Here is a 26,210-nt window from a genome sequence, read left to right on the forward strand (position 1 = left end):
AGTATGGGTGAACAGCTGATGTATTACTTTGTGTGTATGTGTGTACGTGTGTATGTGTGTGTGTGAGTGTATATGTGTGTGTTTATAGGCATATATGTATGTGTTTGGTGAAGTGGGTAAAGGAGACATTCCTAACCACACTGAGCCTCTTTGAACCCTGACGCCTTTGCATGCAATACTGAAATTGTATCCAATTCCCAAAATTATTGTATTCGTTTCCTAGGACTGTCATAACAAATTACCACAGACTTGGTGACTTAAAACAACAGAAATTTATTCTCTCACAGCTCTAGAGGCCAGAAATCTGAAATCAAGGTGTTGGCAGGTCTGCACTCTCTCTGAAGGTTCTAAGGGAGTATCCTTCCTTGCCTCTTCCAGCTTCTGGTGACTCTTGGTGTTCCTTGGCTTTTGATGGTGTAACTCCAATCTCTGCCTGCGTCTTCACATAGCCTTCTTTCCTGTGCCTTTCTGTCTCTTCTTTTCTTCTTTTATAAGGACTTGTCACTGGATTTAGGACCTACCCTAATCCAGGATGGTCTTATCTTAAGATCCTTAATTACATCTGCAAAGACCCTATTACCACAAAAGGTCACATTTGCAGGTATGAGAGGTTACGATGTGGATATTTTTTTGGGGGGGGGGATCAATTCAATCCACTACAGTTTCTATGAGAGCTCTGAGGCTCTTCAAAATTGGCTGCTCTTTAAGATTCTACCAGGAGGGTCATCATGCTATCTTGAAGAAGTGGCTTGGATACCTCTCTGTTCATTTCCACGGTTGTTGAAGTTTTCAGAAAGTTAAATACAGGAGAATGCCACTTCTTTGCTATCCCAACACTCTATGCTTGATCCAACAGAGGCTTGCTCCCCTACAATGCAGGCATTTACCTCCTGTAATTACTCATAAGCCATGACTAGGAAATAGCTCTAGACACCCAGATCTGAACAAGGTGAACTTCCAGCTTGTATATCCAAGCCTGAGTGTGTCTTCTATCCAGGTATTTCTCTTTCCATTTGGGCAGCAAGACAGCCCCTGGGTCTTTGAGTCAGAGATTCTACCATCCAAGATTCTGATTCACTCCCTTTCTTCATATATTTGGTGCCCAGCTATCCTGTGTTGCAATTCTCTTCTAACTTCTTTTTCTCCACACACACAAGCAAGAACTTTTCTTACTAATTTTTCTTTGTAATCTCGCCAATGAAGTATCTTAAATATGATGAGACTGAATTTTTAAGGTGTTAGACTTAATAACTAGGTTGTTACCACTATTTGCTAACCTGGATTCATTAACAGGGCTATTTGCTTTTCACCTTGCCACAGCATAATGAGGTTATTAATTAGAGCAAGAGGCATAAGCACTCTGGGTTTGCTTTAATGCCATCTGGGGAGAGGCTAGGTCATTGGTCATAATTCCTGGTAAATGTTTCCGAGGGGATGCACTTAAATAGCCGTGAAATGATGTTTCCCTTCACTGTAAACTTATTTTTCTCTTTAGATGGGTTATTTTTAAGTCCCTAAAATTCCCAGTTGTAATCCACCCAATGCCTTATTCAGCTAAACATGGAGGCAGTGGGGGCAGCAGTTAAAAGTACAGGCTGCAGTCAGCCTGCCTGGATTTAAATGCTGGCTCTGCTACTTACTGTGTGACATGGTGCAAGTTATTTAATCTCCCTCTGTGTCTCGGTATTTTCATTTGGATGAGTGTGAGGATTAAATGAGCTCATACATGTAAAATGCTTAGGACAGTATCTGGCACATGGTGAGTGTTTTATATATGTGAGCAGTTATTTTTATTCATTAAATCCAAAGAAATAGCTTTTGGCATCTACTGTGTATAAGGCACAGTTTGGTTCTATGCACTTTCTAGGATGGGGTTACAGGTTGAATTGTGTCTCCCCAAAATTCATATGGTGAAGTCCTAACCCCAGTACCTCGAAATGTGACTTTATTTGGAGATAGGATCTTTACAGAGGTAATCAAGTTGAAGTGATGTCATTAGGGTGGGCCCTAATCTAGTATGACTGGTGTCCTTATGAAAAGCAGAACTTTGGATAAGGAGACACGCATAGAGGAAAAACAATGTGATGACACATAGAGAGAAGGTGGTCCTCTACAAGCCAAAGGAAGAGGTCTGGAACAGATCCTTCCCTCATGGCCCTCAGAAGGAACCAACCCTACTGACACCTTGATTTTACACTTCTAGCCTCCAAAACCGTGAGAAAAGAAATTTCTGCTATTTAAGCCACCTAGTGGTGGCACTTTGTTATGGCAGCCCGATGAAATGAATTCAGATGGTAATCCCAGGGAATCGCTATCCCCAAGGAGCATATAACTGGTGGGAGCGATATATTCCATAAGACTCTAGTCACAGGCAACAGAAATTCACTAAGTCTTGCTTAAACAAATGAGAAAACAAAAAGATGAACTTATAAGGATACAGAACTGTCTCATAAAATCCAAGGGCAGGATTGTAGCTGGCACATAAACATCAAGAGTACTTTTCACGTCTTGCCTCTGCCCCTCTTTTTGTGATGGTGAGATTCCTCTCTGTCTCTCTTCTTTCTCTCTCTCACTCTCCGCCCTGGCTTTCTGTGCTTCCCCAATCCAGATGGCAGACGACATGGTCCCCGATCGCACTCAGGTTTGCGTATTACAGATACAGCCCCTAGAAAGACACTGCATGAATCACACAGCAGTTTCAAATCTAACGGAAGGGCATCGTACTCCTCCACCCTGAGTCAGGTGCCAACCCCATCAACCGTGATCGGTATTTCAGTGCACCAACACACTGCTTCTACTGTAATCATGTGGGTGGAGTGAGGGGACGGGCCACCACCGAAAAAGGGAACAGGTGGCAGATAACCTGAGGAGGGTCCACTAACAGTGATAAGTGATCACATAGCTGTGATGCCATACCACGGCAGAGCCTGGAGCTGAAGAAGTCTAGAGAAAATGTTATATTGAACAGCATTTGGCCTCTTATAGTCCTGGAGTTAGAGTCACTTCTTCCACTGTGAAGGAGGTAGAAATTAGCAGTGGTTAAAAGCATGAGTCCTAGATTCAGAGACATGTGGGTTTCAAGCCAACTTTGCCTTTTATTAATTATGTAACCTTGGACATGTCACCCTGCCTCGTGGCACCTTCGCATCCTCATCTTTCAAAAAGAGAAGTAAATAGTATTACCAACTTCCTAAGTTTCGGGTGAGGTATAAATATTTGTTTGGCACCTGTAAGTACCCAATAAATGTTAGCAGTTATTAGCGTCATTAGTATTTGGTGAATCCTTTTTTTTGTTTTGCTCTCTCCTTCAGGCTGAATTCTCGGAGTTGAACCTAGCTGCCTATGTTACTGGGGGCTGTATGGTGGACATGCAAGTCATGAGAAATGGGACCAAGGTTGTGAGGTAAGGAGGACGGAGATACAGAAAAACCTTCATTTGAGAGGTGTGTATGGGATACTTCCCATAGGCAACCCCTCTGTCTATTGCCTACAGCCTAATTCCTGCACTACCTTTAATTTCACATACAGAATGTCTGCTTGCAAAGAGTTCCAGGTGTTGTCACAATAAGAATGACTCATGGGACAAATAATATGAGGAAGACACTGCGGCGTCCTGGAATGAGCCCTGGACTTGGAGAGAAAAGACTTGGGTTCCATTTCTGGCTTTGTAGTTCTATTCGGAAATATTATTTAGCCTCTCTTGCCCTGTGATTCTCATCTGCAGCATGATGATAGCCACGCTGAAGTGAGAGGCTGGTATATGAGAGCAACCTATGAATTCTACAGTGCTGTACAAATGTAGGGGTTTATTAGACTGAACTACATCCTGTTTCCAGCAATATGGCAGACAATGTTCAGAGAATCCCCTCTCAGGACATCAAATCTAAAAGTACTAGATATACTATTTTCCGGAAAAATCTGTTTATAATGTATGCTGAAATACAGGGGAAGTGAGGGAATTCTTCAGAAGCCCAGAAATGTCAAGAAAGTATAAATCCCCTAGAGAGATAAATAGTTGCATTAATATATTTCTATCTAGTTAAGTACCCAGAGAATAATACCGACTAGATCTCATGAGGGTTTAGATGTGGAAGAAATAGGATTCAGATTTGGGGAAGTAGAGAATGCAGGAAGAACTTTGAGGAAAAGGTGGCATTTGTTCTGAGTCTTGTCAAATGGTGGAATATGGGTATTCTGTGCATTCTAAGAGTAGGAAACAGTCTTGCTAAATGCAGACAGGCCAAAAAAAAAAGGAGTATGTTTGGCAAATTATGATAATTCAACTAACTCAGCTATCATTTACTGGGTGCCTACCGTGTACAAAAAAAGACATTATGTGGCTTCTATTTCTAATAGTGGTGAACTAGATTATTTGGACCAACTCTTCCACTGGAAACAACTTAAAAACTGGTTTTAAAAAATGATCAGCTTCAAAGCCTTCAAAGAGTTAGCATGACAGTAAGGAATTACCAGGAAGAGAATGATGGGGAAATGGAAAACCAGAGAGATAAATGAGTACCAAAGCTACCTTTTTTCTGAGAGTATTTGCTAAGTCCAGCAAATTTGAAAATTGGTTGTGATAGCCTAGCAGGGACAAGGGAGGCAGAAATCAACATCAGGACCACTCGGAGGAGGGTAGACCCTCCCCACAATAAGATGAGACCCCAAGGGACAACACCTTCAAGGTGAAGGTGAATTACTAGTAACTGCAGCTTGAATTGCAGTTTGCTTGGCCTCCCAGGGAACCTCAAGCAGTAAATTTGGTTTATGGTGGTCCCAGAAATTCCAGAAGTAAAAGCAAATTCTATGTAGAGGAAGGCATTTTCATCCTAGGATTCAAATAATTACTCAAACAATTTTTGTACAACAGCTAGCACATAGTCAAAGGTAACCAGGTGCGGACACCATGAATGAGAAGAAACAGGAACAACAGACAACAGAAAGAAGACCCTCAGAGACATCAGATACTGGAATCATCAGATGCAGATTCTTAAAAGAAAAACATCATACATATAAAGTTGAAAAAATTCAAGGTTAAAAATACCTGCAGGGAATAGGAAACTATAAAAAGTGACACAACCAATTTTTTAAAAAACAAAATATCATTCCTAGAAATGAAAATTACGATAACCAACATCATCAGATCTGTTGTGTTTAACAGCATATTAGACACCATTGAAAAGGTATTACTGAAGCAAAAGGTGGAGTTGAAGAAATTGTCCCAAATGAAGCACAGAGAGAAAAAGATTGGAAGTCTAGAAGAGATGCATAGATCTCGTGAGAAGGTCTAACATTCATTTAATCAGAGTCTCAAAAAGACAGGGAAAAGAGAATGGAACAGAGGCAGTATTTTAAGAAATGATAGTTGAGAATCTTTCAGAAAATACCAAATCACCAAAGCTCAAAAATTTCAAGCAGGGTTGATAAAAAGAATTCTGTGCTAAGACACAGTAGTGTAAGTGCAGAAAGATAAAGAAAAACATCTTAAAAGTAGCCAGAGATAAAAAGGCAGATTACTTTTATTGTAGTAACAGGCTGACCGTCAGCTCCCATGCAGCAGAGGTGGGATGATATGTTCAGTGTGCCGAAAGAAAATAATTGCCAACGCTTAATTCCATCCTCAGGGAAATGTCTTTTATGAATGAAGGCATATCTTCTCATTTACAAAGAGAAGACTCTCACTAAGGGAAATTGTAAAGTATGTGCTTTACCCAAAAAGAAAATGATCCCAGAATAACACAGAGTTGCAAGACGACATGAAGAGCAAAGAAGGTGGTAAATGTTAATAAACAGTCTTCAAAAAAACAATAATCATAATAATGTCGTATGGATTTAAAAATATATGAAGCATTGAAATACATGACGGGGGGGCGGCCCAGGGTTCACAGCTTCAGATCCCGGGCATGGACCTACGCACTGCCTATCAAGCCATGCTGTGGCGGCGTCCCACATAAAGCAGAGGAACATGGGCGTGGATGTTAGCCCAGGGCCAGTCTTCCTCAGCAAAAAGAGGAGGATTGGCAACAGATGTTAGCTCAGGGCTAGTCTTCCTCACCAAAAAAAAAACAAAACAAAACATGACAATAAGTTAGTAAAGCACTGAGGGTTAAATGGAATTAAGGTGTTCTGAGGCCGTTGTATTGTCAGGGAGGAAAGTAAATGTATTGATTAATAACAAGCTTTGAAAAGACAAAGATGCGTGAGGTGATTTCTAAGGTAATTACTAAAAAAAAAGAAACAGAATGTAGTACTTAAAAACTATAAGAGAGGGAAAGAAATAATAAAAGAAGTCAAGAAAGGAGGGGAAAACCAACATAGAACAGGTGTTATAAATAACACGAGATGGTAGATTTAAATCCAGCTATATCAGCAGGGCTGATATCATTCTGAATGGCTTATACAGCTGTACTGGTTATTAAAATATTGAAATTTTTCTATATAAGTTGATAGGTAGCCTCTGCCCTGAGCCCACTGAATGCCTTCGGCCACCCTCACCCCATGGGTGGACATGGTCATTGGACTGCTCTTTTGATCCCCAGTTCACCATACGTCTGTCCCCCAGCACATACCCTTGTTCCTCCCATGGTCAGAGGATGCCCAGACATTGTAGGAGAGACATGCCCTTGGAAGCAGTGGTGGAATTCCAGAGAGCAAATGCCTGGTTCCCTCGGTCCCTTCAAGGCTGTAAATGCCTATGAGTCCCCTGGAGTTGCCCTCTCATGGTTACTTGTGAGAACTGCAACCTCCACAAAGTACCCTACGAGTTGTTAAATATTTATTATGTCACCAATATATATCATTACATTAATATAATTACATTAAATGTAAGTGGACAAAATTCTCTAATTTACAGAGCATCTACAGCAAGATTGTCAGAGTAGGTTTTTAAAAATCCACCTATGTTCCCTTCAAGAGATTCATCTGAAAATAGGACTATAGAAAGTTGAAAGTTAAAGATGGAAAAATATATATATTATGTAACTACCAGGCAAAAGAAAGCTAGCCAATGTGGCTGTATTAATATCAGGGGAAAAAAATAGACTTCCAGGTGAAAAGCATTACCAGGGAAAAGAAAGTAATCCATTAGGATAAAGGATTCATTTACCAAGAAGAGATCCTTTTAAAATTAGAAGCACTAAATGAAAATACCTCAAAATATACTTAAAAAATTGTCAAACCTATGAGAAATAAGTCTACCATCATGGGAGATTTTGAGAATGGTGCTAGATATGTAAGTTCATTTACTTCTCACAGCAGCCTCATTTTGCACATAAGAACTGTAAAAAACATAAAACGCAATGTTTAGGAATCTGTATATGATCATTTTGGGAATTATTTGTGGTTACGTCCTGTTCCTCTATCTGAGAAAGGAACTGGATTGTCTTCTTTTGTAATATGTAGAAATGAGAACATCTATGCCGTTAGTCCTCAAATTTGGCTACAGGTTAGAATGACCTGGGAAATGTTTTAGAATCCTGATGCCCAGGCGATACAAAAGACCAATTACACTACAATCTCTGAGGGAAGGACTTCGGTATCATTAGTTTTAAAACTCCCCAGGTGATTTCTGGGAGCAGCCTGATGGAGAACGTCCCCAGATTGCTCTCACATTGGCCCTACACTGAAGCTGGGGCATTTGCAAAGCTGAGGATCCTGCTGAGTGTGCTGCCTGAACCAAAATCACCTTGCAAAAATAGACATCCCAAGGGGGCCGGCCTGGTGGCATAGTGGTTAAGTTTGCATGCTCTGCTTCAGTGGCCCAGGGTTCGCAGGTTCAGATCCCAGGTGCAGACCTACACACCACTTATAAAGCCATGCTGTGGCAGGCATCCCACATATAAAATAGAGTAAAATGGGCACAGATGTTAGCTGAGGGCCAATCTTCCTCAGCAAAAAGAGGAGGATTGGCAACAGATATTAGCTCAGGGCTAATCTTCCTCACCAAAAAAAAAAAAAAATAGACATCCCAAGCCTGTTCTAGACATGCTATCTTTTTCCTGAATTTATAAAACTGTTTACAAAAATAAATTTATAAAACTGCTCCAAGTGTTTCTTAATCAGCTAGTCAGACTCCTAGCGTTTAGGAATGTCAGGCTTTGAAGACAGCTGTTATGGGTTGAATTGTGTCCTCCCACAAAGATGTGTTAAAGTCTTAACCCCTAGCACCTCAAAATGTGATCTTATTTGGAAATAGGGTCATTGCAAATGTAATTAGTTAAGTTAAGATGAGATCATACTGGAGTACAGTGGGCCCTTAATCCAATATGACTGGTGTCCTTATAAGAAAAGGGAAATTTGGACATGGAGACACAGGGAGAACGCCTTGTGATGATGGAGGCAGAGATTGGAATGATGCATCTACAAGCCAAAGAATGCCAAAGATTGCCATCAATCACCAGAAGCTAGGGGACAGGCATGGGACAAATCCTCCCTCAGCCTTCAGAGGAAATCAACCCTGCTGACACCTTGATTTCAGGTTTCTAGGCTATAGACCTGTGAGAGACTAAATTTCTGTTGTTTTAAGGCATCCAGTTTGTGGTACTTAGGTAGCCCTAGAAAACTAATACAGTAGTGCTTCTCAAGTTTAAATGTGCATACAGACCTCCCAGAGATCTTGTTAACATGCAGATTCTCATCCATTAGGTCTTCAGGTGGGACCTAAGATTCTGAATTTCCTACGAGCTCTCAGATGAAGCTAATGCTACCAGTCCTGCAGACCTTAGTTTGAGCAGCAAGGGTGTGGACAACCTCCCAGATGCTGCTGATGCTGCTGGTGGAAGACCATACCTTGTAGCCAGGGCTGTGAGGGCAGTGCCAGTGTAGCTAAGGCTCTGGGTTCAGGGGTCCATGAGGCTGTCGAGATTTATTCTGTCCATGCCCAGGATGGTGCTTACAGTCTCAGCCAGGCAGCTTGTTTTGGCAAGCCACAGGTTACAGACCTGCAAGAATGTACACACAAACCAGGTAGCTCCAGCCTGACTCACAGTGTGTCCTGCAAGTGGGGAGTCAGTAGAATCTTCCACAGGTGTATAGTGCTATTCTAAGCCCTAGCTGTGTGGTCCCAAGTAGGAATGTTGAGCAGTGCTCTTGACTTGCAGTACATTCTTTAAAAGAGACTTAGGTGTTGCACTGAAAATGCCATTAAGCACTTTCAAGTGTGCATTAAGAGTAAGGCCTAGACCTTCTGAAGTCTTGCTCCTGGGGAGCACCTTCAGGGAGGGTGACCAGGATGGGTGGTACAGCAGACCACTGCTGGTTTTCTCCAGCATTCATTCCTTCTGCTTTGGGGAACAGCACCTAGATGTTTCACCGGGGTGACCCTCCCCAGCTTGCAGTCTGTGTAGTGCCTGGAGATGATGGTACATAACCAGCCCTAAATTCAGAATATTACACTACGACCCAAACCAGGCCAATGAGAATTCATGGTGAGATTTTTGCTGGAACTCTTAGGTGAGAGACACATGTGTTCTGCTGGGGCTGCTGAGCTGGTGGGATGGATGCCTGGAGCTGCTGATGGCCATCTCTCTTTCTCCTTGAGGGAATGATCTTCTGAGAATGAAGCCAAGGCAAAGGGAAACACAGCCGAGAGAGAGAGAGAGTCAATGACCTGACGATGTTATTCAAGGCCCTGGATCCAGACTCATCTCCAAATCTGAGCCAAAAAAAATCCTTTTTTGATGAAGCCAGCTTGAATTGCACATACAGAATTCATGAATTTTTATTTACTTAACAAACACTTTATAGCATTTCCTACGTGCTAGGCATTATTCCAAGCACTTAACATGTATTGACTCATTTCATCCTTTCAACAACCCTATAAGATGTATTATTATAATCCACATTTTCTAGATAAGGAGGCTGAAGCACCAATAGGTTGGGTAATGGAATCAAGATCTCCACTTGATGTAAGTGGCAAAGCTAGGAGTCAAGCTTAGGCAGTCTGGCCCCAGAGCCTGTGTGTGTCAGTACCGCACTGGACTACCTCCTTAACAAGGGGGAGACTGTTTCATTGTCAGAGCTGCTTAAAGAGACAGTAAGTTCCCCTTTATGAGTGGTATGTAAAGATACAACAACCATTTGGTAGAAAAATATTGAAGGGATCCAAGCATCTGACTTTTAGACAGTGGGCATTTAGTGACATGAAAAGACACTAATTAGTAACATGAAAGCATAAAACTCATTGAAAAGGTAAGTATTTGGTCAGATTAAGAATACTCTAATACTGTAATGGTGGTGTGTAAATCACTTTTAACTCTAGTATAAAGGTTAAAAGACAAAAGTATTAAAAATAACTATAGCTACAGAGACTTGTTAATGAATACACAATATAAAAAGATGTGAATTGTGACATCAAAAACATAAAATGTAGGGAAGGGGAAATAAGATTAGAGTTTTTGTATGTGATTGAAGTTACGTTGTTACCAGCTTAAAATAGACTGCTATAACTATAAGATGTCTTATGTAAACCTCATGGTAACCATAAAGCAAAAACCTATAGTAGATACAGAAAACAGAAAAAGAAAAGAATCAAAGCACACCACTACAGAAATCATCAGGTCACAAAGGAACACAGCCAGAGAGGAAGAAAGGAACAAAAGAACTACAAACCAGCCAGAAACAATTAACAAAATGGCAATAGTAAGTCCTTACCTATCAATAACTACTTTAAATGTAAATGGATTAAATTCTGCAATAAAAAGACACAGAGTGGGGCCACCCCAGTGGTGTAGCAGCTAAGTGTGTTTGCTCCACAGCAGTGGCCCAGGGTTCGCCAGTTCGGATCCCAGGCGTGCACCAATGCACCACTTGTCAAGCCATGCTGTGGTGGCATCCCATATAAAGTAGAGGAAGATGGGCACAGATGTTAGCCCAGGGCCAGTCTTCCTCAGCAAAAAAAAAGAGGACGATTGGCATCAGATGTTATCTCAGGACTGATCTTCCCCACACACACACACAAAATAATAAGACACAGAGTGGCTGAAAAATTAAAAACAAAAAACAAAACAAGATTCAACAATATGCTGCATTCAAAAGACTTACTTTAGCTTTAAAGACACACATAGCTTGAAAGTGAAGGGATAGAAAAGCTATTCCTTGCAAACAGAAACCAAAAGAGAGCAAGGATAGCTATACTTATATCAGACAAAATAGACTTTAAGTCAAAAACCATAACAAGAGACAATGAAGGACATTATATAGTGATAAATGGGTCAGTTCATCAAGAGGATGTAACAATTGTAAATAAATATGCACCTAACATCAGAGCACCTAAATATATAAAGCAAATATTAACAAATCTGAAGGGAGAAATAGACAGCAATACAATAATATTAGAAAACTTCAGTACCCCAATTTCAGCAATGGATAGGTCATCCAGACAGACAATCAAGAAGATATCATTGGGCTTGAACTACGCTTTAGACCAAATAGACCTAACAGACATACACAGAACATTCCATCCAACAGCAGCAGCATACACATTCTTCTCAAGTATACAAGGAAAATTCTCCAGGATAGATCACGTTAGGACACAAAACAAGTCTTAATAAATTTAAGAAGACTGAAATCATATCGAGTATCTTTGCAGATCACAGTTGTATGAAACTAGAAATAAACAACAGAAGGAAAATTAAACTAAAACTAAAAAATTCTGCACAGCAAAGGAAACAACCAACAAAATGAAAAGGCAACATACGAAACGGGAGAAAATATTTGCAAACCATGTATCTGATAAGGGGTTAATATCTAAAATATATAAAGAACTCATCCAACTAAATAGCAAATAATAATAATAATAACCTCATTTAAAAAATGGACAAAGGACCCAAATAGACATTTTTCTAAAGGAGACATACAAATGGCCATCCAGTACATAAAAAGATGCATAACATCACTAATCATCAGAGAAATGCAAATCAAACCACAATAGATATCACCCCACACCTGTTAGAATGGCCATTATCAAAAAATCAAAAGATAAAAAGTGTTGGTGAGGATGTGGAGAAAAGGGAACCCTTATATATTGTTGGTGGGAAGGTAAATTGGTACAGCCATTATGGAAAGCAGTATGGAGGCTTCTCAAAAAAACTTAAAAATAGAGATACCAGATGATCCAGCAATCCCACTTCTGGGTGTATATTCAACGGAAATAAAATCACTATTTTGAAGAGATCTCTACATTCCCATATTTATTGCAGCATTATTCACAGTAGCCAAGATGTGGAAACAACATATATGTCCATTGGCAGATGAATGGATAAAGAAAATGTGGTATATATATACAATAGAATATTATTCAGCCTTCAAAAAGGAGGAAATCCTGCCATTTGCAGCAGCATGGATAAACCTGGAGGACATTATGCTAAATGAATTAAGACAGATACAGAAAGACAAATACTGCATGATCTCACTTATGTGTGGAATCTAAAAAAGTTAGACTCATAGTAACAAATAGAATGGTGGTTACTAGGGGCGGGTGGGTGAGGAAAATGGGGAGATGTTGGTCAAAGGGTACACACTTTCAGTTATAAGATGAACAAGTTCCGGAGACCTAATGTACAGCATAGTGACTGTAGTTGACAATAATGTAATTACAGTTATGCACCTCAAGTCATACAGTCATAAAAACATTTCGGTCAACAGTGCACCACATGTATGACAGTGGTCCCATAAGATTAGTACCATATAGCCTAGGTGTGTAGTAGGCTGTACTGTCTAGGTTTCTGTGAATGTACTCTGATGTTTCCACAATGACAAAATCACCTAGCTATGCATTCCCAGAATGTATCCCCATCATTAAGTGACACACGACTATATATCCTTGAAATTTGCTAAGAGAATAGATCTCAGGTGTTTTAGCTTGAAAAAACTGGTTAACTATATGAGGTGATGGATGTGTTAATTAACTTGACTGGTAATTGTTTCACAATGTCTATGTATATCCAAATGTCACAGTGTACACCTTAAATATATACAATTTTTATTTATCAAAAGAAAAGAAAAGAAAGTGGCGCTTGGATTAGAACCCTGGTCTCTGATTCTATGCCAAGTGAACTTCCAAGTCCCTTTAAATCCTGAGATTTTGTCATTCTCTTCCTTGCATCACCCCTGTCCACTGCAGGGCATCTGGTCCCGTTGAGCAGCCCGCCAGGCTGGCCTGAGTGGACTCCAAGATGGTACAGAAAGCAGTGGGATGTAGAGATTTCTCAAGCTGCTCCAGGGTACAGGATGTGTGTGTTGCTCTCCCTTAGAAATCTTGCTCAGATCTGAGACTGTACCTCTCTGAGCCTCAGTTTCTTTATCTGTGAAAGGCAATAATATTATTTTACATCATTTTTGTAAGGATTAAATGAGATGTTATATGTGAAAAGTTGGTTCATTCATTCCACAGATAGTGATTAAAGACCTGCTATGTTCTAGGCTCCCTTCCAGATATTGGGAATTGTATCCGACAGGGGCTAGGCAGAAAACAGAATTCACCCCCAGTGGTTTAAATAAAGAGATTTTAATGAAAGAACCACTTAGGAGGAGTGTGTGGGGGGTAAGGGAACATGAGGCATCCTGTATCTAACTGGCGGAAGGAAGCCAACGGCAGGAAGCCATTATCATCCCTCGGGGTGAAGGGACAATAAGAGGAATAGGATTCCTAGACTAAATCACGTAGGTTTCATCTAGACTTGAGCAGTAGCTGGGGAGGAACTCAGCTACCTCCAAAGTCATCACACTGAAGCAGGGTGGGCACTAGGAAGAAACACCACCACCCTTCTCTCCCCAGCCCTCCAGTCTCCTGTTGGGGCCTCACTTTGGCCCAAGCCAAGCAGAGACCAGTGAGCAAGAGAGCCAGGTTGATGCCGTCCACAGAGGCCAGCCTCCCGGGGTGCAGAGCAGGGCAGAGACGAGTAGGGCGGGGGCAGGAGGGCACAAAAAGAGAATAACTCTCTTAGGAAATCACCAGTGAACCAAACAGACCAAGTTCCTGCTTAAGGTTAGATTTTAGTAGCGCTTTATAAATGGCCAAGTGTTACACACGACCTGGTTAAATCATCGGTAATTGCAGTAATTAAATTGGTAGCACCCCTTCCTCTGGTTTCTGTCAAACACCCAAACTAAGGGTAGACTGCCGGCCAGCTCGAGGTGCTTAAAAGCAACCCAGACATCCAGGTTCTCAGTAAAGTTGCAAAATCCTATTTAGAAAGCAGAGCAGGGGCCATTCCAGGGCATGTTAAGATTCATGCTTTGTAGATGGCCGTGGCCATTCTGGGCCCAGATTCAAGCCTGGCTCCACAATGGAGCAATAAAAAAAAAAAAAAAAAAAGGGCAGCCGTGTCCATACAGACAGATGGGATTCAAAATGCAGGACAGGAGAAACCAAGAATGAAAAACACCCAAGGAGGCAGACATTAATGAGGCCCCAGCCTAATTACGCAAGCCCTGTTCTCAGTTTCCAGCATTAGGCAACACTAAATTACAGGCACCCGTTCAAACCACAGTGGCAGATAATGTGCATCCGCTCATTAGAAGGTCAGACCTCAGAGGGGGTTGAAGAGAGGGAGCCAGAAAGCATAAGTAACACAAGACCTTGAGGAAAGGCATCAAAGACTCTCAAAAATTCCCCCCGGTACCCACCCCAGACTTACTGTTTCCAGGGAGGATGTTTGGAGCAAGACAGGGATGCATGGACCTGTCCCAGAGGAGACGATATTTTATAAAATCTTAGAGGTTCAGAGTTAAAGTCCCTTCAAGTTTTCTGTGTGTCCCCATTTTATAGATGGGCAAACTGTAGCCTAGGGTGGGTGGGCAAGGAGGAGGGTGATTTGGCCAAATCCTCCCAGCACACTAGCTCCTGAGCCAGGATCAGCTCTCACCTTTCCTGAGTCTCTATCTGGGAACTCTGAAACATCCCGTCGAAGAACCTTATAAAATAATGTTTCTTTACTCTTTATTTCGCACTTGATTTCCCAGAGTCTTCTGAGCTTCCTGCACTTGGGATTTCAAATTCCAGATATTCATTCATTCAACAAGTATTTATCGAGCACATTCAGAGTGCGGGCACACTCCAGTGAATATTACAGAGCGCCGTTTCTGCTCTGCTTCTTGGCGCCTGTGTCTGTTTGGAAAAGCGCTCCCTTTAGCTCTCCTCAATAGTGACAAACCCTCTGAGCCCCTTCCTACTTTCCTTTCTTCCATTCATTCAAGATGCGCCAGGCACTCGCGCTCTCTCGCTCTCTCTCTCTCCCTCCCTCCCCCCTCCCCCTCTCCCTCTCTCCCTCTCTCCCCCTCTCCCTCTCTCCCTCCCTCCCCTCTCCCTCTCTCCCTCCCTCCCTCCTCTCTCTCTCTCTCTCTCTCCCTCCCTCCCTCCCTCTCTCTCTCTCTCTCTCTCTCTCTTCCTCTCTCTCTCTCTCTCTCTCTCTCTCTCTCTCTCTCTCTCTCGACGTTCTATGGGCATGCACACAGGTAAAGGGCAGCTTTGGGGCCAGAAGAGGCAAAGAAGAAAGGCAGAGGCCTCCCTTAGCTTGGTGCACGCCTCGTGTCCATCAAGGTCTTCCTTCCACATCCCCGTCTCTGCCTTCTCCCCTGAGGTTGAGTTTGGTGCCCCTCCTCTGTGCTCACGCGTCTAGGACTTGCCCAGGTAGGCGGCATGGCTTCATGGCCGAGAGCCCACCTATGGGAGCAGAGCGGACCCCAGCTCTGCCTTCTGCGAGGCCCTGCATAAGTCTCTCCACCTTTCTCGCTCTTGGTTTCCCCATCTGTAAGGTGGGAAGAAGTCGTCCTTACTTCAGAGAGGGATATGTAAGAAGTGGGGAGAGTGGGGTCTGGAGGACATTCACACGTACTCTTCCTTCTCCTGAAACACTTCTGCACGTGCTACAACCGCTCACCCTCCCTGTCTTTCAGACTTCTGATCAGATGCCACCTCCTCAGGGACCCTGCAGACCATACTGTGCCCACGCTCGAGGCCCCACTGTGCATTGTTTTCTTCAAGCACTTATCGCTGCCTGAAATGATAGATAGATAGATAGATAGATAGATAGATAGATAGATAGATAGATGATAGATTAGATACATTAATATCATATAATGTATAATATATAATACAATATATAATATATAGATAAGATATGCTATTGTGTGATTAGACACATTAATATAATATATAAAATATATTAAAGTATGTATCAATGTGTATAACTACATGCATTATACAAATATATGTAATACAAAAATATATATTATATTAATGCAGTTATCTAATATAATATTATATAAATATTGTATTATATATAATGCAATAAGATATGCTATTATGTAGTTTATTTTGTCGTATTATTTTCTAGAACAGAGGACCGTGTAGACGGGGACTTTGCTTTGTTCCCGCTGTATCCCCAGCCCCTAGAACAGAGCCTGTCCATTATCAGGTTCTCAGTAACTATTTGTGCAATGATATTTGTTCAGTGAACGAAGGAATGACCCAGCCCTTAGCCAATGGCTGTGTTCTTGTTCTCACTGCTCTTCCCACATTGTGACTGATTCTGGAGGACAATGATGATTATTTTCTTCTCATGTCTCCCACCGGACCGGACCTTCCTTGAGGATCAGGTTAAGGACTGTTTTTCTGAATCGTACCCCTAGCACTTGGCACAGTGCCTAAATCTTTGCTGAAAGCATTCAGGACCGGCCGACTCTTTGAATGAGTAAGAATCCCACAACTTTGCAAAGTAAAAAGCTCACGCCTGCGAGGACTGCAGCCCCAGCTTGCACCAGGCGCGGACTCGCTGACCGGCACGCCGCCCGCCGCCTCCTCTCCCCGGGAGGGGACGGGGTCTGGGAGGCCAGAGACAATGAGTCATTGAGGGGCCCAGCAGAGCAGGCTTGGAGGGGGAAGGCCCCGATCTATCTCTTCGCCCAGGGCCTTTGCCCTCACCACTGCAGGAGAAAGCAGGATCCCTGGGGACTTGCAGAGGTGGGGCGTGGGAAAGGGAAGAAAGCAGCACAAGAAAGAGACAGTGAGAGTCTGTAAAGAAATGCCAGGCTCCGCTGCCCATGCGTCTCCAGCCAACAGGCCAGCGGCAGATCTGCCAACTCCCCCAGGAGAGGGAGCGGTGCTCCGATGGAGAAGAACAGTGGGGCTCCTGATTCCCAGAGTCATAGAAATTGGGGATGGGAAAGACCTGTGAGGGCACCGGCGAGCCCCTGCCAGCCCCGTGCACCTTCCCACGTGCTGTAGCCACTCTCAGGAATGGCTCCAGCCTGGGTTTCACTCCACCGTCCCCCAGCAGACCCGCTCCCGACCTGACACCGTCCACTGTGGGAGTAAGTGCCCCGATGGTCACTTCACCCTTTTGGTTTTAGCGTCCTGGTCTTTTCTCATTCAGAAGCAATCACCTTTTATAAAAGGCTGCTGGGTACCTGGGACTTCTCAGTGGCAGGTAACTTCACCCCCTTTAGAAAGAAATGAAAGGACACTTTCCAAGAGGCGTAATGCCCAGTCCAAGGTCACACAGCTGATGAGTACAGGAGTGGGGTTCAGACTCTTATCATAGTCTCCTTCTACCCCGTAGGCACGGCTTGATACTGGAAAAAACACTAGCGCTGGTGTCAGGCGGTCCTGAGTTCAAATCCTCACTCCCCACTAGCTGTTTGCGTACCTGCACAAGCAGCCTCACCTCCTGATGCCCAGGTTCTTCAGTTGTAAAATGGAAATAATGCCTACTTTGAGGACTAAAAGAGGAAAAGTCTGCTAGTGCCGGAAACATAGTGGGTGCTCTCTAAGTGTTCGCTCTGCTCCTTCCACACCCTCCCACCCCACGGCTAGTCCTGCACACACTTCCTTTCCTGGTTCCCCAGGATGTGGTCGAGGGGTGGGGGGGAGTAGGAGGAGCCTGTTGCGGCCCCCTCCCCACCCCTGGCAACATGGTGGAGTGACCCATTTACAGTTTGCTAAACTGTTTTCAGACTCTCTTCATTTAAGCATGTCCATCTGCTTCCCAGAGGCCTGTTGATCCACCAGTTCAGTGACTTGCAGACTTTTCCAAGAAGATGAATAATTTAGGAACCCCCTGCCCTACTTATTAAAATGCAGATTCTTAGGCCCCATTACCAGAAAGTCTGATTCCTGGGTGGGGCTCAGGAATCTGCATGTTGTCTAGCTCTACCTATGAGATTCCAAGGCCAGGAGTCCTAGGACCCCACTTTAAAAACCACAGGGGCCAGCCCAGTGGCATAGCAGTTAAGTTCACAAGCTACACTTCAGCAGCCTGGGGTTCGCGGGTTCGGATCCCGGGTGTGGAGCGGTGCACCACTTGTCAAGCCATGCTGTGGTGGCGTCCCATATAAAGTAGAGGAAGTTGGACACGGATGTTAGCCCAGGGCCAGTCTTCCTCAGCAAAAAAAAATAAATAAATAAAAGAGGAGGATTGGCAATGGATGTTAGCTCAGGGCTAATCTTGCTCACACACACACACAAAAAACCATTGCACAGCCAGCCTAGGAAGAGGAGCAGTGGGCAGACCCTAAAACACAGAATGATATGTTATTTGATTTTGTTCTTCATAGTTTTAAAATAAATGTGGACCTTTTTGCAAAGTCATATACACACCCATGCACAAAATTGAACTTGCTTAGAGAAGTTATAGGCTCAAAGTTTAGCTTTACCAGTTACTGACTGTGGGGCTTTAGAAGAGTAATTGTCTCCTCATTTGTAAACGAGGATGGCAATTCCAACTTCACAGATGGTTGATAGAATCAAAAGGGGTAATATGTATGAGTATATTTGAAATATTACAGTGGTATATGAACATTAGATGTTATATTAAGATGAACAATTTTTTCTGGGACATTTCTTCATTTTGTTAATAAATAATATTTCTGTGCCATTAAGCCTATTTTCTGGCATTCTGGAATATAGCCTTTTACCTTCTGTAGTGTTTATCCTGATGGCAGTGAAGAGTCTGACAGCGAAGTCAGCCCTTGGACAGTCAGCCATTTGTTGAAAGAGGTAGCATCAGAGAGGGGACCAGTGCCGCCATCACTGGGGGAGCATAGGGTCTCCAGACCCCTGAGTTTCTCCTACTGATGGTGACGATGGTGTGTGTGTGCGTGCGTGCGTGTGTAACTTTTTCTCTTAGCATTTTCTGATTCTCCACCGCCATTTCTACTGTAGACCAAATCACCTTTCCCCCTGACCTGGATTTCTGCAGTGTTCTCCTTATTGGTCTCGTTGCTTCCGCCATTACCCCCGTCTCAATGATCAATTGCCATGTAACAAACTACCCCAAAACTTAGTGCCTTAAAGCCACAACCATTTTCTCTGCTTGTGGTCAGTAAGTCAGGAATTCGGGCAGAGCTCAGCCGGGCGGTTCTTCTGCTGCACGCGTGGTTGGCTGGGCTGCGTTCAGCTGGTGGCTTGGCTGGGCTGGAAGGTCCGAATAGGCTTCATGCTCATGTCTGGTGCCTCCGTGCCCCTCCATTGGTCTCTTTCTCCACGTGGCTATTGTGCTTCCTCACAGCAATGTGGTCTCAGGATTCTCAGACTTCTCACATGGCAGCTGGTTTGCAAGAGGGCAAGTTACACGAGGGATGGAAGGTGTAGGTATCTCAAAGGCCAGAGTCAGAAGTGACGCAGCATCACTTCTGCCGAGTTCTGGTGGCCAAAGACAGGCACAGGGCAAAACTAGATTTAGAGACTCTACGTCTCCAGGAAAGGAGCAGCAAAGACTTTGAGGACATGTTAATCCACTGTGTCCCCCTTCAATCCCTTCTCCACACGGCAAATAGAATAATTCTTCTGAAATGAAATCAAATACCCAGCCCATGTAAAAAAAAAGGGCTTCCCATCCCTCTTAGGGTGAAACTCACAGTGCTGACCGTGGTCTGCAAGGCCCCGTGTGGTCTGGACTGGCGCTCTCTCCACCTTCCTCCCCCTCAGCCACACTGCTACTATTTCTTGCTGTTCTTTCAACAGGTCAAGCGTATTCTCCTCTCCTCAGGAACAGCGCTTGCTGTTCCCTCCACCTGGGAAACTTTTCTCCCAGATATGAACGTTCTGGCTCTGCTCAAACGTTACCACTTCCTTCTCTGACCGTCCTATCCAAAATCACCTCCCCCGTGGATCCCTGTGCCCTCACCCTGCTTTATCTTTCCACAGCTCTCGTCACTGCTGCTGTGTTGCGGCTGTATTCCTTGCCTGTCTCCGGCACAGAACATGAGCTCTTGGAGGGCAAGGATCGTGTCTGTTTTGCAAATCGAACTACATCCCTAAGTGCCTAGAAGGGCGGCTGGCACTATTCTGGTTGAATGAGTGACTGATTCTTCCATCCTGCCTTTTGTTTTGTTTCTTCATTTGAGCCCACCTCCCCACCTCCAGACTGGGAGGTCTTCGAGGGCGGAGGTCATGTTGCTTTCGTCCTTGCAGCCAGCTGGCACCTAGCATGGTGCTTGATCACTGTTGGTTGGGTGCTGGCTTTGAGCCCCATCCCTTGTTTGAAGCCCCAGGCTTACTCTTTTAGAAATTCCTATTGTCCTCCTTTGCTTTGAAACATGTATTGAGCTCTTACTCTTTGCCATATAATGTGATAAGCTAGTGAGTTACATGCATTTTCTTATTTAATCCTCGAAACGATTCCTCATGATCAGGCCTGTTACTATCCCCACATTACAGATGGGAAAATTGAATCACGGAGTAACTAAATAACTTGCCTAAGGTCACTCAGAAAGTGGAGGGGCCAGGATTAAACTCAGGCAGACTAATTCTAATTCTAAACCCATGCCCTTAGCGGCTATGCCATACTGTTCCCACGTGATTGGGTCCTTGGTCACGGCTGGTCTGTTCTGTGCCGTTTCATAACTGTTCTATGCTCACACAACCTATTTCCTCAGTTAACTCGTTTGCACCTTTTGATCCTCTTTTAAGCCAGCTCTGTCACTTACATTGCGCAAACTGATGAACCTTTCTGTGCCTCAGTTTCCCCAGATACAAAACGGAGATAATAATAGTACCTAAGCCAAGGTGTGGTTGAAAAAATGCAATGAGCTAATTCACATAAAGCACTTACAACAGCACCTGCCATATAGTGAGCTCTCAATAAATCTTAGCTGTTGTTATTACTTCTTTTTCCCAAAGCACGAAACACGGCTTTAGCCCTGGGATAGATCACACTCTGGTAAATGCTTTTGCCTCTGCCAATAAACAGTGAGACTTTTTACCTGCTGCAAAACACCATCACAGGATGCCCACGATCCCCCCCCCCCCCCAAAGAGCTGTGCGTCCTGACACCTGTTGCTATTTTTCGCATTGTCATACTTATTCTTTCACGTTCGGCCTGAGTGAACTGAATGCCTGCCTTGCGCCAGGCTTTCTGCGAAGCATGTTCTATACACTGTGTCACTTTATATTCTTGTCCCCACGTCACAGATGAAGAAAAGTTCTCAGAGCTTTTGTAACTTGCCCCAAGGGACCCAGCAAGAAAACAGAAAAACCTAACTGGTCCTCTGCATTCTCCCTGCCCGCCTCCAACCTATTCTATACATAGCAGCCAGAGTGAGGTTTTCCTTTGCTTTTTCTTTAATTAATAGACTTTATTTTTTTAGAGAGGTTTTAGGTTCACAACAAAGTTGAGAGGAAAGTACAGGGAGTTCCCATATATCCCTTGTCCCCACACATGAACAGCCTCCCTCTTATCAACATCCCTCACCAGAGGGGTAATTTGTTACAACAGATGAACCTACATTGGGTACATTTGTTACAACTGATGAACCTACATTGATACATCATAATCGCCCAGAGTCTATAGCCTACGTTAGGGTTCACTCTTGGTATTGTACATCCTATGGGTTTGGACAAATGTATAATGACATGTATCCACATTATGGTATCATACAGAATAGTTTCACTGCCCTGAAAATCCTCTGTGCTCTGCCTGTTCATCCCTCCCTCCTCCCAACCCCTCCCAACCACTGATCTTTCTGCCATCTCCATAGTTTTGGCTTTTACAGAATGTCATATAGTTGGAATTGTACAGCATGTACCCTTTTTAGAGTGAGCTGTTTAAAACTCGAATTTAATCATGTCACCCCATCAGTTACAACCCTTCAGTACTTTCCACGCACTCTTAGGATAAAGACCAAAATCTTTACTGCGGCTTGCATGGTCTGGCCCCTGCCCACCTTGCCAGCCTCCTCTTGCTCTCTCTGCATCAGCCACATCAACTTTTCTCAGGTCTTCAACACTCATCCATTCTTTCCATTACATGTATTAGCATATTCTGTTCCCTCTGCCTGGAAAGTTCTTTTCTCCTCATTTCACCCAGAAAACTTCAGATCTCGGCTGAAGTGTCCCTCCCTCGGAGAAACCACGTACACCCTTTCATATATTCACCATGCCGGGTACTCAGTAGGTTTGCAACCAGCCTTTGTAGAACAAGTGAAGGAACTCTATATAGCCTTTTTTAGCACTTACTTTGTGTCGGACACTGTGCTGGGGGCTTTGCATTTATTATTTCTAAATCTTACGTCCTCCCTGTGTAGTCAGTACGATAAGCTATATTTTATAGATGGGAAATCGAGGCTCAGAGAGGTTCAGTATCTTCCCCAAAGTCCCACAGCTCGTGAGGGGTGGAGTTGGAGTTTGAGTTCACTCTGCCTGAGTTGAAAGCCATGTTCTTGCAACTATACCACGCCGCCTGCTTTTTCTTACTGCTGGAGCCAGCGTCTGGGCCTCTGTTGGTGGCAGGGAACTGGGGCTTTCTGGGTGGGTGGGCTGGTGGCTACCCATTTCCACGGGTCAGGGGTCAGGGGAGAGGTTGTTTCCATTCTAATAAGGTGCAGCAGCAGCTCTGCAGTTGGGCGATCGCAGCATTTGTTCACCATATGATGGTTTGGCTCCTGTTCAGCTCCCCAGAGGGAGCCATGCGGCCATCTTTTATTACCACCCTCTGTGCCGAGAGAAAGAAACTTAAAGAGATGAAGTGACTGTGCAGCTTGCATTTGCTTTGGGCAATCACACAGAGCTTCCTGACTGCACAGCCTCCACGCTCCTTCCCCCCATCCAGGGCTCCCACATGCCTCAGGCTCAGGCTCAGACCATTCTTTGTCTTCCATCCAGCCAAATTCCTTCTCTCCCTGCGCTTCACCCCACCAAACACTGAGGCAGGAGAAGAGGAAGGGTCATTGTGTACGGTTGTGCAACTCGTGCACTGCTCAAAGGCATATGGTGCCTTCCAAATGGGGGCTGAAAGCCTGTTCTCCGCTCACCTGTGCTCTAGCTTGGGGCTGCCTCTGCCCTTTTTCTAATTTGCACAAAGATGTTTTATAGGTCAGTAGGAAAGGCTGGAGGATGTGGCTTGGAGAAAAGACTGTCAGATAGTCCTGGGCTCTGGCAACCGAACACTCCTTTCTGCTTGGGATCTGCATTCACTAAGATGCCCAGACTCCAGACCCTGCTGACACCAGAGCTCCTGTAAGCATAAATCACTGTAGCTGTTGTTAACTACCCTTCCATCTAGGCTTGGAACTCCTTAAGCAAATTACTAGGACCAAGACCCTGACCTCTGGGGTCAAGAGCAAAGCAGTTTCTGCTGGGTGTTAAGACCACAGGCTGTGTAGCTGAGCAAACCTGGATTTAGGTCCTCCTTCCATCACGTACTAGCTGTGTGACCTACGGGCACTCGCTTCACCTCTCTGAGCCTCATTTCCCTCATCTGTGAAACAGAGTGGTGCTTATAAAGATTAGCTATAATAATTTACGCAGTCATGATAAAAATGGCTAACATCGATTGCTTGCTGTGTGCTGCCACTGTTCTAGGCACTTTATAGAGATGAATTCCTTTAATCCTCTGCACAGTCTATTTTCCAGATGAAGAATCCGAGGCACAGAGAGGTTCGCTAACGTGCCTAAGGTCACACAGCTGCTAAATTAGTGAAGCTGGGATTTGAATCAGGGCTCTCTACTAACTCTCAAAGTAAAACACAGAGAAGTCAGATCCGGCCGCTGGGACCAAGAAAGTGCTCGATAGATAAAAGCCATTACTGTTGTCAGCAGTGGCAGCTGCAGCTACCAGGATCAGAAGCTGCCGGCACAGGAGGAAATCCTATGGATCTCTACCATGTCGTGTGCTTCTCAAACCCTGTTCCACAAAGGTACCTCCTGGTCTCTTTCAGATTCTTGGGGGGCTGAGTGGGCAGGATTCCAGCTCCTTCCTTCCCATTCCACCACTTTCACCCAGAGCATCAGCTCTGTTTTCATCTATTTATATATTAAAATTCCAAGGAAAAATTTGTTTGAAAAAGAGTTCTGCTGCCAAGCAAGAGTTTAAAAACACGTGGCCCAGCCTAACCCGTTCATCATTAAATAAATGTGCCACAGAGCGGGCAAGTATCTTGCTCAAAGACACACAGCAAGTGAGTTGGAGACCGTGCCAGGGCAGAGCTGTTTCCTGATTTGCAGCGCAGTGGCTTTTTGCGAAGCCTCGTTCAAGGTCTTGGTTTTTCCCCTCAAGAGAATGTATTTTCAACCCAAAGAATGTATTTTGTTCGCATTTCCCAGAGCCCCTCATTCCAACGTGCTTTCTCCCAGTCTCCGAGCACACCGCCTGTGTCTGCGTCTGACCTGGGTGCACCCCCGCCCCCCCACGCAAATGCTGACAGGTGCCCCCAGTCCCGGGCAGACCAACCCCAGCACCCCCCTGCTTCCCAAAGGCCAGTCCAGGAGGCTGGCCTCGCCCTGCTGACTCCATCTCTCGCTGTGATGGTGAGACCTGAGCTCAGAGAGGAGGGCAGGCTGACAGGTTCATAGTGTTAATGGGATACATTTGAGAAATGCTAAACCAACAGTGTTTGGAAATTCGGGCCAGCAGCCAGGCACAGAGCTGGCCAAATTTCAGCTGGGGTGGGAGGGAGTGGTTATTCTGAGGCGGAATTCGTGTCTGTTAAAAACTGGATGAAGACATTGTTTATTCAAGACCCTGGAGCACCGAGATAAAACATGCATAATGGATTTGGGGTCTTTCAGCAGACAGCTCTCCTAGACCGCCTCCATCGTCATCATAAAGAATCGCGGCATCCACGGAGGCGTGCTGGGTGTTGGGCAGCTTTGCATAGACCCTCCTCCTGCAGTAAACTGTATGGCACAGGTTAGGAAGCTGAGGTTCAGAGAGGTGAAGGAACTTGCTCAAGGTCACACAGCTGGTGGGTGAGACTGACGCAGGATTTAACCAAATTTCTCTAATTCCCAAATCTCCACTCTTAATTAAGACTGGGGCCTTAGACTAGGACCCTGACCTCTGGAGTCAAGAGTTTAGGCTGGGTGTTGAGACTGATCATTGGATTTAGAGGGAGACCATTGAGATACTCTATCTTGGGATGGGCAGCATAGTTGGTGCAAAGATAATTAAGACATCCTCAAAACCTACCAACTAATTTAGGCTTTTAGGGCAGGTTACCATAGCAATGAGACCTCAAGAGTCTTGACTCGTAACGGGTGCAACAGAAAGTCTGAATATTCCCAGGAAGGGTCCATCTAATTGTTTCTCTAGGCTTGACTGGCCTCATCACAATATGATATGCTAAGGCTCATCCATTCAGTCATTCAGTGAACATTTATGGAGCACCTTCCCTGGGCCAGGCAGTGTGCTAAACCCTGGGAAACAGGGAGGCATTTGTACCCATAGGGAGGGCAGGGCGGGGGGCAGGACACAGAGGGACAGATGGATGTAGCCAGGCAGCGTTGAAAAGTCATGATCTTCAGAGACACACCTGGGTTCAGATGCTGTCTCTGTTTCCTTCTGACTGTGGGCATAACTTCACTGTCTGAGCTTCGGTGCTGATCACAGGGTATTCCACAGTGGTTAAGGGCAGGGATCAGCAAATGTTTTGTGTAAAGGGCCACATAGCAAATATTTTCAGCTTTGCAGCCCATGTGGTCTCTGTCACCACCGTTCAACTCTGTGGCTGTGGCATGAAAGTGGACACACACAACACATAAATGAATGAATATAACTGTGTGCCAGTAAAACTTTATCTACAAAATCAGATGGTGGGCTGGATTTGGCCAGATCCGGCCTCTGGGTTGGAGTTTGCCAACCTCTAGTTGAAGGTATGGCCTCTGGAGTGTGGCTGCCTGGGTTCAGATCCTAGCTCTGCCCTTCACTGGCTGTGTTGACCCTGGACAAATTATAAAACTTCTCTGTGCTTTAGTTTCACCATTTGTAAAAGGGGGG

The 26,210-nt window shown here is 44.3% G+C and overlaps 1 protein-coding gene across 1 annotated transcript in view; it reads left to right on the forward strand.

Annotated features, from left to right (window-relative positions):
- Positions 1–26,210, forward strand: part of SYN3 (synapsin III) — a 425,920-nt gene that overhangs the window by 52,285 nt on the left and 347,425 nt on the right. Inside the window, exon 3 of the mRNA XM_087448985.1 lies at positions 3,312–3,403. Within this exon, the coding sequence (XP_087305111.1) occupies positions 3,312–3,403 (92 nt within the window). The remainder of the gene's footprint in view (positions 1–3,311; positions 3,404–26,210) is intronic.

Source organism: Ceratotherium simum, chromosome 25 (genome assembly GCF_057802395.1).
Source record: "Ceratotherium simum simum isolate JZ-2026a chromosome 25, ASM5780239v1, whole genome shotgun sequence".
In the NCBI taxonomy this organism is placed as follows: domain Eukaryota; kingdom Metazoa; phylum Chordata; class Mammalia; order Perissodactyla; family Rhinocerotidae; genus Ceratotherium; species Ceratotherium simum.